This window comes from Hypanus sabinus, chromosome 7 (assembly GCF_030144855.1).
Source record: "Hypanus sabinus isolate sHypSab1 chromosome 7, sHypSab1.hap1, whole genome shotgun sequence".
Taxonomy (NCBI): Eukaryota; Metazoa; Chordata; class Chondrichthyes; order Myliobatiformes; family Dasyatidae; genus Hypanus; species Hypanus sabinus.
Window position 1 is genome coordinate 22,249,256 of NC_082712.1, and position 20,211 is coordinate 22,269,466.

General features: G+C 42.9%; 1 protein-coding gene across 1 annotated transcript in view; it reads right to left on the reverse strand.

The window, feature by feature from the left end:
• The window catches only part of LOC132396477 (proteolipid protein DM beta), a 248,864-nt gene that overhangs the window by 7,894 nt on the left and 220,759 nt on the right, over nt 1-20,211 (reverse strand). The window contains exon 6 of the mRNA XM_059974019.1: nt 12,041-12,106. Within this exon, the coding sequence (XP_059830002.1) occupies nt 12,041-12,106 (66 nt within the window). The remainder of the gene's footprint in view (nt 1-12,040; nt 12,107-20,211) is intronic.

Below are 20,211 nucleotides of genomic sequence, written 5' to 3' on the forward strand. Positions count from 1 at the left end.
TGATTCATGGGTGAGACACTGCATCAGAATCTTGGGCTGAACCGTCTCCCATTCACAGTTGCTGCCTAACCAGCTGAGTCCCTCCAGAGGTGTTGCTTTTCCCCAGATTCCAGCATGTGCATTTTCTTGAGTCTCCTGATTTAAAAAAAAGGCTAGAAATAAGAGCTAGAAAAAGGCTAGAAATTTGAGTATAAGTGTTGGAACATTATGGTGAGGTTGTATAAGACAATGGTGAGGCCGAATTTGGAGTATTGTGTGCAGTTTTGGTCACCTAATTACAGGAAGGATATTAATAAGGACGAAAGAGTGCAGAGAAGGTTTACAAGGATGTTGCCGGGACTTAAGAAACTGAGTTACAGAGAAAGGTTGAATAGGTTAGGACTTTATTCGCTGGAGCGTAGAAGAATGAGGGGAGATTTGATAGAGGTGTATAAAATTATGATGGGTATAGATAGAGTGAATGCAAGCAGGCTTTTTCCACTGAGGTTAGGGGAGGAAAAAAAAACAGAGGACATGGGTTAAGGGTGAAGGGGGAAAAGTTTAAAGGGAACATTAGAGGGGGTTTCTTCACACAGAGAGTGGTGGGAGTGTGGAATGAGCCGCCAGATGAAGTGATCAATGCAGGCTCACTTTTAACATTTAAGAAAAACTTGGACAGGTACATGGATGAGAGGTGTATGGAGGTTTATGTTCCAGGTGCAGGTCAGTGGGACTATGCAGAAAAATAGATCGGCACAGCCAAGAAGGGCCAAAGGGCCCGTTTCTGTGCTGTAATGTTCTATGGTTCTAAATGGTGGAGAAGCCAGAAACTATGAGGGTTGTAAGGCTAGGGGATATCTTGCCGAGGTTGCAGAGATCTGAATGGGGTTTAACACAGAATGCTACTGCACAGTATAGACCTTTTGGCCCATAATGCTGTGTTGACTGCTTAACCTTCTCTAAGATCAATTTAACCCTTCCCTCTGACATTGCCCTCCATTTGTTTAATCATCCATGTGCCCTATCTAAGAATTTCTTAACTGTCCCTAATGTATCTGCCTTTATCACCACCCCTGGCAGGGGATTCCATGTACCCAGCATTCTCTGTGTAAAAAAATTTACCACTGACTTCCCCCCTATACTTTCCTTCAGTCATCTCAAAATTGCTCCCACCTCCTTGGGAAAATGTCTCCATTTATACCTCTTATCATCTTGTAGAGCTCCATCAAGTCACCTCTCATCTTCCTTTGCTCCTTAGAGAAATGCCCGAGCTCACTCAACCGATCCTCATTAGACAGTAGATGACATAAAAGATCCAGAACATCCGGGACATGTCCTCTTCTGACTTCCACCATCGAGAAGGAGGAAGGCCCACACACTCAATGTTTCCGAAACAGGCCATCTCATTTAGGGATGGCCCAAGAACACATGAATTTAACTTGTTAGTCTCTTTATTTGTTCTATTTATTTTGTATTGTAATTTATAGTAAATTTATGCCTTTGCTCTGTACTGCTGCCACAAAATTTTAAAAAATCAGGTCTTTTATGTCAGTGATAATGAATGCATTGTTATCACAGGGGCCCAGTGCTCAGATGCACATCCTGGGATGGAGAGCTTGTGGTGAGGGAATGAGAATGTACCATACTTGAGGAAAGCAGCATGAAGCATTGAAAGCCTGTCCACGCCTGCTGAGGTGGATCAAGAGTTGCAGATACTTGGATCCGGGTCTGAGACAGCCTGCACACAGAGTGTGATGCCGACTCCAACCCTGTGGTGAGAGTGCCATCTTGCCGAGCCCTGACCATCTGCCAGAAAACAAGCGCACACTTCTGGACTCATGGCTGGAGGCAGTGGCACGACTCACTGACCATCACCCACCGGTCCTCGGCACCTGATGACCTGCAGAGACGTGGTACCTTAATGTGAAACACCTTCTGTTGAACTGCCATTGCAAATGAGCCGAAGCAATTGAACGGGCTGGAGTGCAACCAGCATCCTGTTCCCAATTCCTGCTCCCCTCTGGTCTCTACCACTTAATTACCATTTTTAGTTCAAAAGGGGGCAATATGAAGGTGCTTGAACCAGCATGAAGGTAAACCACAGGGATAAGCCCTTGGGCCAATGATGTCTGTGCCGAACCTAATGCCAAATTAAACAAAATCCCTTCTCTGTGCACATGATCCTCCATTCCCTGTAAATTAACACGACTACCTAATAACCTCTTAAACACCACTGCCACATCTACCTCCACTACCTTTTCTGGCAGCTCATTCCAGGCACCAAACACTCTCTGTTCAAAAGACTCGCTCCCCACATCTCCAACAACAGCTTCTATCCTGTTGTTATCAATCTCTTCAAAGGACCTTTTGTAAAATAAGATGGATTCTTAACCTCACAATCTTCCTTGTTTTAATTGTTCAGCTGCACTGCACTTTCTCTGTAGCTGTTACATTTTATTCTGCAGTATTATTGTTTTACCTTGTTCTACCGCAATGCACTGTAGAATGAATTGATCTGTATGAACAGAACACAAGACGAGCCTTTCACTGTATCTCAGTACACGTGACAATAATAAACCAATATCAATATCGGAAACTTTACCCCTCCCCCCACCTTAAAAGCACATCCTCTCCTATTTGACACTGGAAATTAAAGATTCTGACCGTCTCTCTGACTTATGCCTTTCATAATATTATAACCATATCAGGTGTTCCCTCAGTCTCCGATGCCCCAGCGGAATATTTTCTGTCCAACCTCTCCTTGTAGCTTACAGTTTTAGGCACATATATATAGCTAGGGTGCCCAAGACTTGCACAGTACTGTAGTAATATTATCCATTGCACTGCACTGCTGCCTCAGAAAAAGAACAAAATTCATGACATATGTGAGTGATGATAAACCTGATTCTGATATGGGTCTCTATTGTGGACTGAGAGTGAAAGGGGGCAGGGAGAAGGGAATTGTAGTTGGGAAAGGGGGAAGGGAGAGGGGAGGGAGTGGGAATCACCACAATTGTTTTGAATCAAATGATCTTGCCTGGTGTCTCGGGGCTGGGTGTGTCTGCACGTGTGTCACCTCATCCAGCCTCTGGCACTTCTTCTCTGCCACCTCTCCCATACCCCTCCCACACGCTTCACCCTTGCCATTCCCAACATCCTTTGCTCCCATCAGATTTACAAACTCGCTCTCCCCCCCCATGATGGCTACAGAGTACTGTGCAAAAGACTTAGGCACCCTTGCTATACATATCTAGTTGACCAAGACAGTGCTGTACATCAGCCAATTAACTTACAAGTGCATCCTTGAGGCATGGTAGGAAATTAGAGCACCTGGAGGAAACCCACATGGTCACGTATAAACTCCACATAGACGACATCTGAGGCCAGGATTGAACCTGGTTCCTGGGGCTGTCTGACGACAGCACTAATTGCTGCACCACTGGGCTACCTTCTGAATATCACAGGCATAAATAGCATGGTGGGTTTTGCACCCCGTTCTTTTTGTGACAGCTCTTAGAAAGTCACAGCCAGTGAGATCTTGCCCAAATTCTAAGTGTGCTAGACGGCAGTGTAATAATCTACGAAGTCTGGAGTGGGAGGAGCTAAAGATGGTGCCGGAGGACTTTGTGGATTTAGGTGACTTCTTCCAGTTCTAAATCCGGCTTAGGTCTCCTGTTCTCATATCTGTTTCTTTCATTTTCAAGGTGACTGGAGTCCATGGTCTACGGCTGTGCGCAAACTACATTCTCCACAGAGGGACGGGGAGGGTTCTCGCTCTTCGGAACTCGGTGAGCGGCCTTGCGCTTCGAGGTCTCCAGGAGAGGCTTGGAAGATGTAGACCTTCAGGGTGCAGCCCTGTGGATGATCTGGTACCTTGCCAAAGTCGCCCACTGTAGCGCTGCAGGAGATTGAAACGGCGAGACAATGGGCGCAGTTGTTGGAGGGTACTGTACTCGAGCGATCTCTCTCTCTCTCTCAATAGTGAGTAAGGGTCTGTTATCTCAGAGCTGGGGGAGCTCAAATAAGCAACGCTGCAGATTGCAGCATTGAAACAGTGAGCTCTGGCCTCCCCTCTCACTGTGGCAGCAGCTATATCTCTGTCTTCTTCGCTAGTGAGAGACAGAGCATGTCGGGATGTACTGTAGCTTTTGATGGACTCTTGATCATGGTCTCTGGTTGCTTGCTATTGTTTGCATGGTGGTTGGGGGTGGCTGATGCTTTTGGTGAATCAAGAGGGGGAGTTTTGATGCTTTTGCTGTTGCTTGTGTGTGGGAGGGGTCTTTGGGGCTCTAATAGTTTTTCTGTCATTCATTCTTAGGTTTTTATTATTTTTGTTTCGTGGATGTCTGCGAAGAGTAAGGATTTCAGGTTATGTACTGGATACATTCTCTGATATTAAATTGAATCATTGAAAACACAAGGGAATGAGGATGCTGAAATCTTGAGCTACAAACTATCTGCCGGAGGAACGCAGAGGATCAAGCTGCATTTGTGAGGTTTGGAGGGAAAGAATAGTCGATGTTTCAGTCAAAGCACTGATCCAGAACTGAAAGTAGGAGAGGAAAGAGCCCGTGAAAGGAGAGGAGAAATGGTAAAGCAAGGGCCAGTAGAGATAATAGTGATAGTGGTTAGAAGAGGGGTGAAAGACGATAGGCAAGTGGAGCCAGGTAGGGGAGGGGAGGGGAGAAATTAAGATGGGAGACAGAGGCAGGTGGCTGATAGATGAAGGCAGGCAAGAAGAAAGACAGATGAATCCAAGTCGTTGAAGGTGGAAGCAGCTGGGAAGGTGATAAACAGGAACATAAAGGCTGCAAGTGTTGAATCCAATAAGGAAGGTGGTACTGGAATCCATTATGGGAAAGGAAGGCAGATGCTTCCATGCGGCAGGGAGATGGGTCCTGTGGGTAAAATGTATGGGAAGTAGGTGGATGGAATCAGAAGGGGATAAGGATGAAAATGTGTGATGGGAGGGGGAGGATGGCCCGGGTAGTGTAGGAAAGCAAGCAATGATGGGAGAACCAGAGGCGGTTCAGAAGGACAGAGACAGTTGAAGGGTTGAGGATAGGGAGCACATTGCCAAACCAATGTTTGTACCACTGGATTGTATGCTACCCAAGGAATATGAGGCATTGTTCCTCTCATTTGAATTGTCGCTCACCTTGCAACGGGAAAAGCTGATGGGGAGGTCAGTGTTAAAGTGGGAAGAAGAGCTGAAATATAATGCAACCAAGACCAGGGGATGGGCATTTAGGAGGGAGCACAGGTTCCAACTCTGCAAATCCATTGCTTGATCTGTGATTGGTCTTGCCAATATAGAGGAGGCCACATCATGAGCACTGGATGCAGTAGATGAGTTTGGCAGAGGTGCACGTGAATCTATACCTCACCTGGATGGGCTACTCAGAACACTGGATTATAGAAAGGGAGAAGATTTAGAGACATATGTAGAACTTCCTGTGGTATTGAGGGTTGGAAGTTGAGAGGAATGAGCAGACTATTCCCTCTGGTTGTATACACTCAAGCTCAAGTTGTGTAATGATTAGATACCACTGATGGTCATTTTCAGGTGTAACTATATCCATTGAGTACTTGGTCCAGGCACATCTATGTACCATTACCTTTGCCTTTCTGATATTTCAGCATAGGTCATGTAATGGATAATGTCACAGATCACAGAATAGATATTTCCTCACTTATGACCATAAATTGGAGGTCTTGGGTACAATCTACAACCACCCACTAAAATAAACAATTACAACCTCTTGAGATCAGCAACGAGATATCAATTAAAGCTTCTGTACAATGTGCAATTCTGCATAATGTTGCACTAACACGTTGAACCTTTTTCACACCTTAAACCTGCTGATCAAGATAATGGATGCTTCTTCAGACTGTAACCTCACCTCAGAACTGCACAATGCAATCCTGTCTCTGTTGAGAGTACCACACATTAAAGTCATACAGGGTCATAAAACATAGAAATAGACCCTTTGGCTCTAGTGGTCTATACTGACCGAGATTCGCATTTAAGTTAGTCTCATTTGCTTGTGACCATATCACCCCAAACTAATTTTCTACCCATGTACCTGTCTACTACCTTCTAATTATTGTTAATGTACCTGCCTCAACTACTTCCTCTGGCATCTCATTCCAGATATGGATCACTCTCTTGGTGAAAAAGTTGCCCCTCATGTTCCTATTAAGTCTCTTTCCTCTCATTTTAAACATGTGGCATCTGTTTCTTGATTCCCCAACCCTGGGTGAAAAAAGAGACTATTTACCCTATCTTTGGACATCATAATTTTATACACCTCTATAAAAGTTCCTCTTTTTCTCCTATACATCATCAAAAAAGGCCCAAACCTTTGCAACCTCTCTTCCTAACTCAGACCCTTAAGTCCCAGAACCATCCTTGTAAATCTCCTTTGCACTCTTTTCAGCTTAATGGCATTTTTCCTGCAGCAGGGTAACCAAAATTGAACAAAATGTTCGAAAGGCATCTTTACTGCCAATGACGCAATTATTTTAGTGTCATTTGCAAACTTATCAACCGGACCTTGTAAATCCTCATCCAAATTTTTGATATGGAAGGCCTTGCTGTGATGTCCTGCCAACATACAGTAGAGGATTCAATTGGACAACCTACAGAAAGCAATGGATACGGCCCAGTCCATCATCGGTAAAGCCTTCCCCACCACTGAGCACATCCACACGGAGTGCTGTCACAGGAAAACAGCATTCATCATCAAGGACCCACACCATCTAGGCCATGCTCACCTCTCCCTGCTGCTATCAAGAAGAAGGTACAGAAACCTCAGGACTCACACCATCAGGATCAGGAACAGTCATTACCTTGCAGTCATCAGGCTCTTAAACCAATAGGGACAACTTCACTCATTCCAAGGTCTCTTCGTCTCATATTCTTGATATTTATTGCTTATTTATTTATGTATATTTATTTATTATTATCATCATTATTTTTTTTATTCCCCTCTTTCTTTTTTGTATTTGCAGTTTATTTTGCACATTGGTTGTTGTTCCCCCATTGGGTGTGGTCTTCCATTGGTTCTAATTTGTTTCTTCTATTTACTGTGATTGCCCAAATGAAGATGAATCTCAGGGTTGTAAATGGATACTTTGAATAGTTTACCTTGAACTTTTGAACAGCGTGAGAGGCACTGGTGGGGGGGCGGGGGATGGAGGGGATGTGGGTACTGCATCCCTGGCCACCCACCTCTGAGAAACTGGATGCATTTTATACCTGAGCCTTAGGATCTATCTTGGGCCCATTCATCTTTATGGGATCACTTACCTTCACTGGTAAGCACTGGTGCTTGTAAATCTTAGTTTTAATTCATTTTTAAATAGATATATAAGTGAATGTTTTAAATTGATTTGCTATTTTCTATATTGTTGAAATTATTCCTTTAGTATTCCAACTAGTTCTAAATGTCATGTATATCCTGAAAGAAGCAAGTTGAAGGCATGGGCTAGTTGATTTAGGATCCAGCTACAGATAATAATCATATTTGGACATAAGAGATCCTGCAGATGCTGGAAACCCAAAGTAAAATGCTGGAGGAACTCAGCAGGACAGGCAGCACCTATAAGCTGAGGCCATTTATCAGGACAACACTGTGTGTAGTCTTTGGGTTGTTTTTCACGGCATGCTACTGCAATATCCATCATTCTTGTGCATCTACAGCTGTGGAGTGAAGATTCAAGCTGGGTGCAATTTGTATTCAGAAAAGGACTTGCTTTTAGAACTGAATGTTCTCCTCAAGTGCCCTTACAAACTACCAAATGCAACTTTTGGAAAAATCCAAAACAAAAGATGGCCATTCAAGTATTATTATTTACTCTCCATTACTTATTTAATTATTCAATTATTTATTTGCACAGATTTTCTCTTTTTGCATATTGATTGTCAGTCTGTGTTTGTGTGTAGTTATCATTGATTCTCTTGTATTTCTTTGTTCTACTGTGAATGCCTGAAAGAAAATGAATCTCAGGGTAGTATATGGTGACAGATATGTTCTTTGATATGTGCTTACAATTTTGAGAGGTCACTTCTTCACTTCATCAAATATTAAAAAACTGATTCCATTACTGAATAGGATGGTTAGAGCTGTTTCCCATGGCCAGCCACACTCCGTGATGCAACCTATATGGACAAGGATTCTTGCACAAAATAGGGACTTCACCTGCTGGAGGGGTAGAGGCAGCTGGAGACAACTCTATGGACTCTACTGTAGGTGGGAGTACTGAACCCTAGGAGAACGGACCTCTCACACAGCAGGCATCTTGTATTTAAGAATATTCATGGCCCCCTGAGTAATTCTTGGAACTTTCTTCAATTTCTCTGCAGTTTTTCGGCTCTACCTGCCAGCCCTTGTATGTTGCTGGTAGGGAGCATGTTTTACAGGCTTGCACCTTTCTCAGCCCATATACCATTGAGTTGGCAAATGCTTTCAATTAAACCTGGTTTCAAAGTTGAGTTCATTGTCATATGCACAATTCCATGTATGTATGTATGTATGGATGCAGTGAAAAACTTACTTGCAGCAGACATCACAGACAGGGGACCAGATGGACAACATTTACAAGAACAACTTAACCTAGATAACATTATGCTGGAAAGAACTAAAGAAAAAGCAAAATCCATTGTAGTGCAAAGTGGTTTAAGTGGTCATTCAGAGTGTTGCTGTCCTGAAGTAGTGATTACAGAAATACTAGAAACTATGCAAAAAAGATTTCAGCATATTTCACCAGAAATCGAATGTTCCCAAGAATATAAGAGACTAGAAGCAGAAGCAGGACATCTGGCCTCTCTATCTTGCCCTGCTCCTAATTGTAACACAGGAGACTGGGTAGATCTAGTTTATCTGCCCCAGGCCTTGCCTCTTTTTCCGTATCAGTTTTATACAGTTCTCAATTTGACAGTCTTACAAGTATTTACCTGCCACTTTTTTTTTTAAATACCTTCAGTAATCAAGATTCCACAGCCCTCCAGGACAGGTAATTCCACAAATGCACCACCCTTTGTGAGAAGAAATTCCTACTCACTTCAGTTTATGAGGGGACAAGGATCTTCTTCGCCACTTTACCTATCCTGTGCTGCCCCTTCAGGGATCCTTCAACTTCTACACCAATATTCTTGGTCATCAGTGCTCTCTGGAACCTTACCACTCTTGTGTATGTTCTACCATTAAAGTCCTCCCAAATTGCATTGCCTCATACCTAACAGGTTTAAATTCAATTTAGCATTGTCTGCATGATCTACCAGCTGATTAATAGCTTCCAAGTCTACCCTCCTTACGAACAATCACATCAGATTTCAGTCACTTCTACCTTATTCTACCATGATTTTTCACTCCATCGCCAATTTGCTGCCCTAAATTTACACCCATTGACTTCTTTAATCTCTGAAAGTCAATAAGGTGGCAACTGGGCCGTTACTGTCTGTTTAGGTAGAGATCTCCTAAAATTCATCACCCTCTAGCTAAAGAAATTTTATCTTATCTTGGATTGAAAACCTGAGTTGGCACAGTCTTTCATTGATTCTTTTATGGTTATTATCCTATTATGGATTTATTGAATATCCCTGGAAGAAAATGAATCTCAGCTGTGTATATACTGACATATTTATAATAAACTTACTTTGATAATAAATGTACTTTTGAATTTTGAACTTGCTGATCCCTGATTTTGACTTTGTGATCCTGAGTTCCAATCATTCAGTCAAGGGAATCCAACATTGAATATTTTTCTTTGGATCTTACAATTCATTTTATTTCTATTCTTATTCCAATTCCTTTGAAAAGAATATTGACCTGGGGCATCATCTCAGTTCTCTGCCCACAGATGCTGCATGAGTTCACAACATGTTCCAGCTTGAATTCAGATTTATACAATCAGTAATTTGGAACAGAGGCGCAGTAAACATTGTTCAAACTACACAAAGACAGAATCTGAGAGTGTGCTGATTCTACAGGACGTCCCTTTGGGATGAGTGGAGGAATGCTTGGGGGAGATGTCAGAGATAAGTTTTTTACACAAAAAGTGGTAAGTGTTAGATATGTGCAGAGCAAGAACGGCAATGGAGTGATGGTTTAACTGAATCACATTAGCGACGGTAGATGCTGGGCAGCTCACAGTGCAGGAGTAATCAATGGGCCTGGTGAGATGAAATCAGGTGCACTTGAAACATGTGCAAGAAAAAAAGAGGGCCTTCCCCAGGTAGGATGCCCAATTGATTCATCGTGTAATCATGCCCTCTTGCAACCTTCTCATAATCGATCTGATTCAGTTCAGTAAATGCCTAGAATCCACTGCCTAAGTTGGTGGTTGAGGCCAATACATTATGGATATTTAAGCAACTCTTAGATATGCACATAGATGAAAGAAAAATGAGGTGTGTAGGAGGGAAAGGTTAGATTGATTGTGCTTAGAAGGATAACAGCATTATGTGCTGAAGTGCCCATATTGGGCTGTACTGTTCTATGTTCTATGTGCTCTGTCCCAGGGTTCTATTTTGAGCCAGGGTGCTGACTTTATATCTATTAAAAGTTGTTCAAAATTCAAAGTTCAAAGTAAATTTACTATCAGATTACATACATGTCATTATTTACAAACTTGAAATTCATTTTCTTGTGGGCATATTCAATAAACAAAATAACCATAATAGAACCAATGAAAGACTTCACCAATAGGACAGGCAGCCAAGGTGCAAAAACAACCAATTGTGCAAATACAAAAGGATAACTCAAGTACAAGCTGGTAAAATCTGAGGTATGGCTGTGCTTGACTATACCCGTACCTCAGGTTTTACCAGCCTGAGCTGAGAAAAAATTAAAATAATATTAATAAACAAATAAGCAATAAATATCAGGAACATGCAATAAAGAGTCCTAGAAAGTGAGTCCATAGGTTGTGGAAACATTTCAATGATGGGACAAGTGAAATTTAATGAAGTTATCCCCTCTGGTTCAAGAGCCTGATTGTTGAGGAGCAATAACTTTCTGAATCTGAGAGTGTGAATCCTGAAGCTCCTATGCTTCTTCCTGATGGCAGCAGCAAGAAGAGATGATGGACACTGCTTTCCTGCGACAGCTCCATGTTTATGCGCTCAGTGGTGGGGAGGACTTTACCTGTGATGGACTGGGCCTTATCCACTACTTTTTGTAGGATTTTCCATTCAAGCTATTGTACCTGACCTTAATTAGTAAAGGCTAGAAAGTTGTTGGCTTGCTCTATTGGTACCAAAAGCATGGTGACACTTGTGGGCTGCCCCCAGCATGTATCCAGACTGTGTTGGTTTTTGACGCAAAATAACACATTTCTCTGTATGTCCGATGTACATGTGACAAGTAAATCTAATCTTTATAAAATCTCAACCACTTCCTCTGGCAGATGATTCTTCCCCCATTCCAAAGGCATGCAGGTTAGAAGATTAATTAGCTGTTGTAAAGTACTCCAAGTGTCGGTGGGGAGTTGGAGAACCAGCATGGATGTGTGAGAGAGAAAGGATCACGTGGAAATGAGTGAAATTTGCTCTGGGAGCCAGCACACACTCAATGGGATGTACAGTACCTTCTCCTGCGTTGGAAGAAAATAGCAGAAATCAGCAATATTTTGCTTGGAACTCTCCCCGGAGCTGGTATATTTTAGTTTCTTGCTGCTGCAGAGATAGCACTGAGCCTTCAGGACATGACTGATTAAAGCAACTGCTTCTGCTTAGATAGCCCACTAAAACAGAGAATCAGTTCCTGCTGTGTGAACACAATATACATCCTGCTGTCAGAAACCCATCACACTGAGTGCAGCCCAATCCTCTGGTAAATGTCCTGTTAATGAAGATTTACACCTGACTCCATTGGAAACAAAAGACAAAGAGATTTACCATCTTCCTGTCCTCTGACTTCACTGGCACTTGAAGTAATACAGATTTTTATGAGTGCAGCGTGGTATCGATGATTTGAACGATATTTTTCATGATATCCATTAACACGCAGGTCACACCTCACTTGCAGTCTTGCAGTGGACCGTGACATGTACTCACCATAGCGATGACGGCAGCTCCTGCACCAGCCAGGGCCACGATGAACAAGTGGAATGTCATGTTCAGCTAGGAGTAAGAGGAGTAAAACACAGCCATCATACAATGCCCATGAGTAATCAAGAAAGTGAAAATTTCATAGAAACCTCGGCCTAGAAATGTATCTCTAATCAGTTGCACAAAAAGCGTTATATTAAGACCTCAGCAAATTGTATTCTACCTCAGAACATTGTCTGTTGAAGTCAATAGAATAAATTTCAGAGGCAACTCACAACATGTTCTGCGTCTAAATGCTGGCCAGAGGTGATCTTCAGAGAATTAATGGGATTGAAATTCAGCTCTGCGGCTTTTAAATTAATTGATCAAACTACATTGACTGTGTTGTCAAAGGAATCGGTGAAGCAGCGAGTGGAGGGATTCTCTGCAAGCGCATTTGACAGGACACTTTTTATTTAATCTATTCACAGGATCAGGGCAGCAGCAAGGGCAGAATTTATTGTACATCCCCAGCTGCTATTCAGATGATGGCTTTGAGGGATATTGAACCGCTGCGGGCCTTGGAATTATGCATCTCCAACATGGGGTCAGATAAGGAAATCCTGGATATTGATAACATGACAAGGGACAAGTGGTGATACACACTCAATGGCTACTTTATTAAGTACAGGAAGTATAAAATATGTTTGTTGTCACCCGCTGCTGTAGCCAAACACTTCAAGGCTTGACTTGTGCATTCAGAGATGCTCTTCTGCACATGTTGTCACACATAGTTATTTGAATAATCGTCACCTTCCTGTCAGCCTGGACCAGTCTGGCCACTCTCTTCACATTAGCAAGGAAATTTTTGTCCACAGAATTGCCACTCACTGGATGTTGTTTTGCTTGTTTGGACCATTCTCTGTAAACTCCGGAGACTGTTGAGCATGAAAATCCCAGCAGTTTCTGTGATAATCAAAACAACCAATCTGGCACCAAGAATCTTGCCACGTTCACATTTCTTGCCTACTCCGAACCTCTTGACCATGTCTGGGTGCTTTTATGAATTGAGTTGTTACCACATAGTTGGTGATCAGACATTTGCATTAACAATCAGGTGGCCACTGAGAGCGTATTTCCAGAATCAGTATCAGGTTTAATATCACAGGCAGATGTTGTGAAATTTGTTGTCATTGAGGCAGCAATGCATAGCAATAGGAAAAAAATATGTGAATTACAGTAAGTATATTAAATAGTTAAGTAAGTAGTGCAAAAATAGTAGTTTAAAAGTAGGGAAGTAGTGCTCATGGGTTCGTTGTCCATTCAGAAATCAAATGGCAGAGGGGAGGAAGCTGTTCCTGAATCATTGAGTCTGTGCCTTTAGGATTCTGTACCTCCTTCCTGATGGTAGCAATGAGAACGAGGGCTGACAGATCAGAAAGATCCAGGTCATAAAGATAGGTGACATGCAGTGAATTTACAAGTGATCTGGGTACAGTGCATGGACACAGTAGTGCTGGTGATAACAGGGGGTGCAAATGGTGGAACAGGGAGCAAAAAGCAATCTGCTGGAGAAAGTCAGCAGGTCAAGCAGAGGAAAATGGACAAGACCAGGTGAAGGTTCATGACTCAAAACGTTGTCTGTCCATTTCCCTCTACTCAGTTGCCTGATCCACTGAGCTCCTCCAGTTGTTTGCTTTTTAAACACTGCAGCACTGTTACAGTGCACCCACTGTGAAGTAGTATCTCTGCAAGCATTGTTAGTAGACCCTGGTTCAACCCTGACCTCTGGTGCAGTCTGTGTGGAGTTTACGCATTCTCCCTATAGCCATGAGGGTCTCCTCTGTATGTTCCAGCTTGCTCCCCTCTTCCCTAAAGCTAACATGTAGTGGGGCGCCACGACAGCAAAGTGATTAAAGCAATGCTACTGAAAGTCGCGACGTTGGAGTTTGGAGTTCAATTCTGATGCTTTCTGTAAAAAGTCTGTATGTCCTTTGCATGTATAGTGAGTTTCCTTCGTGTTCTCCAGTTTCCTACCATGTTCCAAAGATGTACCGGTTAGTAGATTATTAGACTAGGGTGAAATGGATGGGTTGCTGGACAGTGCAGCTCATGGGGCTGCAAGGACCTGTTCCGTGCAGTATCTCTACATAAAATAAAATAATTCACTGTCCCTAGTATGTAGGTGAGTGGTAGAAGCTGGGGTTGTTATAAGAATGTGGGGAGAATTTAAAAAGAAATAGGGTCATCAGGGGAATAGTGTACTTGGCTAAGATAAACTTACTGGGCCAAAGAACCCATTTCTATCTATCTATCTATCTGTCTATCTATCTATTTCTTTCTTTCTTCCTTTCCTGATACACCATGATAACAGACCGTTCTGGCCTAACAAACCCCATATGAGCAATTTTCCTACTAAACCCACATGCCTTTGGAATGTGTGGGAAAGCCAGAGCACCTGGAGGAAATCCACACAGTCATGGGGAGAACATACAAACTCCTTACGGACAGCAGTGGGAATTGTAGTTGGGTTGTTGGTGTCATAACAGTGCTACACTACCACTTCTGTACTGTATTTCTCTGTGACTGAGTAATTCTTACACTCTTGTAATAGGAAACTTCATCTCCACTCTATCCAAATGACCATTACTGTCTGTTAGTCAACCATAGATCTTTGACATATTTTATACTTTATCAAGAACTCAGAGTGTGGAGGAGGGTAAGATCTGTGCGGCAATAATAACTGGTGCAACCATTTGAAGGTTGCAGGCAGTGTGTGACATGGTGCAAGGTCAAAGAGACAAGGACATCTCTCAGTTGACCTATACTGGAGCATAACCCCACTGTTAAGTTTAAAGCAACAATTTGCTGGATGAACTTAGCATTTTAAGTGTGTGTGTGTGTGTGTGTGTTTTTCTGGAGTAAACAGGAATGGGGAATAGGGTGGTGGGTGTAGGAACTACTCATATTTTGGATCACACCCTTGAAGTCTTTGTGTCTCCTTGTGTCTCCATAGAAAAGTTCAGAGACTTGAGTAAAGGCAGTAGTGATGATGAGGGTCAGCAGAATTAGAACTAGATGTCCCTGACACTTTCTAACATGACAAAAATTAACTCAGACTTCAAAAAGAAATACTTCAGTCATCATAAGTGATCAAGCTTTCACCAGTGTCCCACCAATGCTCCAAATGTTTACATTCTATTTTATTTAAGGGCACACATAACTCTGTGGGTTGTTGTGGCATTTGACATAATGGGTACACAGAAAGAGCCTTAATAGATTGAAAAGAAGCTTCCTCATTGCAAGGGATTCTGAATCATAGCAAGAGCTTCTTCCTGCACACATGCTGAGCTTGTCGATTTCATCAACTTTGCTCCTACGCCACATCAACGACAACATTGGTGTACTTCCTGCACCCATGCCAAGCTCACTGTCCTCATCAACTTTGCTTCAACTTCCACCCTGCCCTTTAATTTACCTTGTCCATTTCAGACACCTCCCTCACCTTTTTCAATCTCTCTCTCTAACTCTGAAAACAGTTTATCTGCCATGATATCTTTTATAAACTCACTGATTCTTACAGCTCCCTGGACTATCCCTCTTTCCACCCTGTCACTTGTAGAAATGAGATCCCCTTCTCTCAATTCCTCTGTATCTGCCACATCTGCTCTCAGAATGAGGTTTTTCAATCCAAAGCTAATGAGATGTCCTCCTTCTTCAAAGAAAGGGGCTTTCCTCCCTCCCCCATCAACGCTGTCCTCATTTGCATTTCTTCCATTTCACACACAACTGCCCTTACCCCATCCACCCGCTACCCACCAGGGATAGTGTTCCTCATGTCCTTACCTACCACTCCATCAGCCTCCACATCTGGCACATAATTCTCTGTAACTTCTGTCATCTCCTATGGGATCCCACCAGCAAGCACATCTTTCCACTCCGCCCACCACCTCACTTTCCACTTTCTGCACAATTACCCCCTATTTAACTCCCTTGTCTATTCATCCCTCCCCACGGATCTCCCTCCCTTCTTGCAAGTGGAACAAGTGCTCCACCTGCCCCTACCGCTCCTCCCTCAAAACTACTCAGGGCGCCAAATAGTCTTTCCAGGCAAGGTGGCACTTCACCTTTGAACCTGTCGGGGTCATTCACTGTATCCAGCACTTCCAGTACCGCCTCCTGTGTATCAGTGAGGTCTGACACAGATAGGAAGATTGCTTCGTCGAACACCTACCCCCTGTCTGCCAGAAACAGTGGGATCTCCTGATGGCCACCCATTTCAATTCTGCTTCCCATTCCCATTCCCATTCAAACATGTCAGTCTATGGCCTCCTCTACTGCTGCAAAGAGGCCACACCCGAATTGGAGGAGCAACAATTTATACTCTTCCTGGGTAGCCTCCAACCTGATGGCATGAACATCAATTTCTTGAATTTCTGGCAATTGACCACCCCCTTCTCCTTTACCTTTCTCCATTCCTATTTCCTCTTCCTTACCTGTTCATCACTTTCCTCTGGTGCAAAACTCCCTTCCTTTTCTTCGATGCCCTTCTGTCCTCTCCCATCAGATCCCCCTTTCCCCTGCCCTTTATCTCTTTCACTAATCAACTTCCCAGCTCTTTGCTTCACTCCTCCCCCTCTCCTGGTTTCACCTATCACCTACTACCTTGTACTTCTTCCTCTCCTCCCCACCTTCTTACGCCGACCTCTATTTCCAGTCCTGATGACGGGTGTTGGCTGAAATGTCAACTGTTTACTCTTTTCCATAGATGCTGCCTGGCCTGCTGAGTTCCTCCAGCATTTTGCGTGCATTACAAGGAGACATTAAGACACAGGATAAAGCTTGCTTAATGGAAAAGTTTTAAGGCAAATCTTGAAGGAATTTCCTGGGGCTGTGGGTGAGTGGTGAGGTTGGTGGGTGGTAAGAAACCTCCCTGAAAGAGTTACTTGACTTTGGAGGCAAGTGAGACGATCTATCACTTGCTTCCATGTCCATATCAGACTCCTTTATTGCAGCTAAGAAGTCTCAGAAATTAATGCTCAACCTTCAACTTTATCCATAACACATTCTTGAAGATTAAGGGACATAAGCAAAGTGAAGGAAAGTGGAATTGAGGAATCAGGTATAGCCATAATGTAATTGATTTGTGGAGAAGGAATGATAGACTAACCGGCATCTTTCTGCCCTGTTTTCTTACACTCTAACTCCTGATCTTTGTCACTCTGGAGAGGGAAGCTGATGTTAAACCTAAGTGTTTTTAAACCAAGAGAACATAACAGTTAATTGCAAACACCTCTCCTGTTCACGTTGTGAGGTACTATAATAAGCCTTGTGAAACCAACAGTGGCTAATCCTATTCTGGTGTCTGGATGTTAGGACAATCCCTTGCCTGCTCCTTGGCAACCAGGTTGCCATGTGGTATCTGGGATGTTTTGTTGAAAGTATGTGAGGAGATCCAATTCAGGGCCAATGCACAAAATAAGGTAAAAGAGATGAATTGCATAGTTTCCCCACACTTTTCAAAACAGTTGTCTCACCTTTAGCATACGTCCCACTCAGGCAGACAGCACTATTCCCATAAAGGCAGTCAATGCAAATTAGTAATCTGTCTGGGCCAGTTTCTATTCAATTGGAAAAAAGTGAGCTCTGACTTGACCCCCACCATAAGAACTTTAACTGTCTTGATTTCAGAATTTCAACAGACCAAGATGGGTTTCTCTTTCTCATACACTCTTCAGGATCTTTGTTTTTTGTTAAGACTAACATTAGTTTCTATCTCTCGAGAAGATAGTGGGGAGTTGCCTCCTTCTACTACCATAGGAATTCTGGTAGAAATGATCCCAAAGTGTTGTTGGGCAGTAAGTTCCAAAGTTTAGATCCAGCGATAATGAAGCATGGGCAAAATATGTTAAGATTTTGTGGTTACATATAAACATAGAAAGCCTATAGCACAATACAGGCCCTTTGGCCCACAAAGTTGTGCCGAACATGTCCCTACCCTAGAAATTACTAGGCTTACCTATAGCCCTCTATTTTTCTAAGCTCCATGTACCTATCCAAAAGTCTCTTAAAAGACCCTATCGTATCTGCCTACACCACCTTTGCCGGCAGCCCATTCCACGCACTCACCACTCTCTGAGTAAAAAAACTTACCCCTGACATCTCCTCTGTACCTACTCCCCAGCGCCTTAAACCTGTGTCCTCTTGTGGCAACTATTTCAGCTCTGGGAAAAAGCCTCTGACTATCCACACGATCAATGCCTCTTAACATCTTATACACCTCTATCAGGTCACCTCTCATCCTCCATCGCTCTAAGGAGAAAAGGCCAACTTCACTCAACCTATCCTCAAAAGACATGCTCCTCAATCCAGACAACATCCTTGTAAATCTCCCCTGCACCCTTTCTATGGTTTCCATATCCTTCCTGTGGTGAAGCGACCGAAATTGAGCACAGTACTCCACGTGGGGTCTGACCAGGGTCCTATATAGCTGCAACATTACCTCTTGGCTCATAAATTCAATTCCACGATTGATGATGACTATTGAGCAGCCTATAACAAACATCTAGTAAAGGTACTGAGCCCTTTCTGTTCCTAATCTCTACCCACAGAGATTCTGTAGACAATCCCTCCATGACGTCCACCTTTTCTGCAGCCGTGACACTATCACTGATCAACAGTGCCACCCTCCCCCCCCCCCGCTCTTTTGCCTCCCTCCCTGTCCTTTCTGAAACATCTAAAACCCGGCACTTGAAGTAACCATTCCTGTCCCTGAGCCATCCCTGAGACGTCTCTGTAATGGCCACCACATCGTCACATTAAAATAGATACATCTCAAATCTTTGGTCTGAGTGCGTCCCTTCTCTATCACCTTTCTTAATTACCTTGTATATAATACTTAGTGGAACCATTGTGTGCAGATAGTAGAGGAATGAATGTCCAAGGTAGCTTTGGGGGTGACAATCAAAGAATATTGCTTTGCCTTGGACGGACTCTACTTCTTGACAGAAGCTGCTGAACACTGTATTCATCCTGGGATTCCAGGCAAGTTAGTAAATTGGATCCAAAATTGATTTGGCAATAGAACACAAATGGCGTTGGTAATATCATGCTTGTGACTCCAGTTGGCATTGAAACACTTTGCTGTTTGTCATATACATGCATGAATTGGATGAGATTCTTCGAAGTTTGGCAGAGTTGATGGTGTGCAAGGTCATCCTAGGCAGTAGAGAGATGTCACTCTTTTGGTGAAATGGGCTGATAAATGACAGATGGAGTTTAATCCAAGTAAATGGGAGGTGATGTATTTAGGAATACATATATGCCTAGGATTTTGTTCGTGAATGGTAGGGTCTTAGGGAGTATTGAGGGACAGAGGTGCCATTAGAGTACAACCTCATAGATCCTTCAAAGTTAGAAATACGTAAGGAATATCAGCCTTCATTCATTGTGATATTCAGCGCAGAATTTGGGAGGTTATACTCTAACTTTATAAAATCTTAAATAAAGTGAAGATTTCATCTGGAGCACCACATGCAGTTTTGATCATCATGGTAAACAAAGGATATGATAAGGCAAGAGAGGGGATTTGCCGGGATGGAGCATGTCAGTTATAAGGAGAGACTGAAGAAGCTAGGTCTATTCTCGCTGGAATCGAGCAGGTTAAGAGGGTGACTTGACTGACATATATAAAATTATGCGGGGATAGATAGGGCAGATGGCAGGAAGCTTTTCCCCAATATTAGAGATAGATAAAACTGGAGGACATATATTTAAGGAAAGAGGGAAGAGATTCACAGGGAATATGAGGATGTCCTTCTTCAGCCAGATAGTGATCTAGTGATAAGTACTTTGCCTGAGAAAGTGGTTGAAACTGGGTTTGCTGACAGCATTTAAGAAGAGGCCAAATGAACAGTTGAATTGCTGAGAGATAGAGGGCTATGGACTGAATACAGGACAATAGGGTTAATACACAATCGTGTCTACTAATTGGCATGGATGAATTGGCCTGCATAGCTTGCTTTGCTGTAGGATTCTATAGCATCAAGTCTCTGACTTGGACCATCAGGAGGTGAGTTATTTGCTACAGCATACCCAGCATTGGACGTGCTCTTCGAGCTATTATATTTCTACAACTGATTCATATGATCTTCAGAATATCTTCAGGCCTTTTCAATGGTTGTTAGACAGTAGCAGAG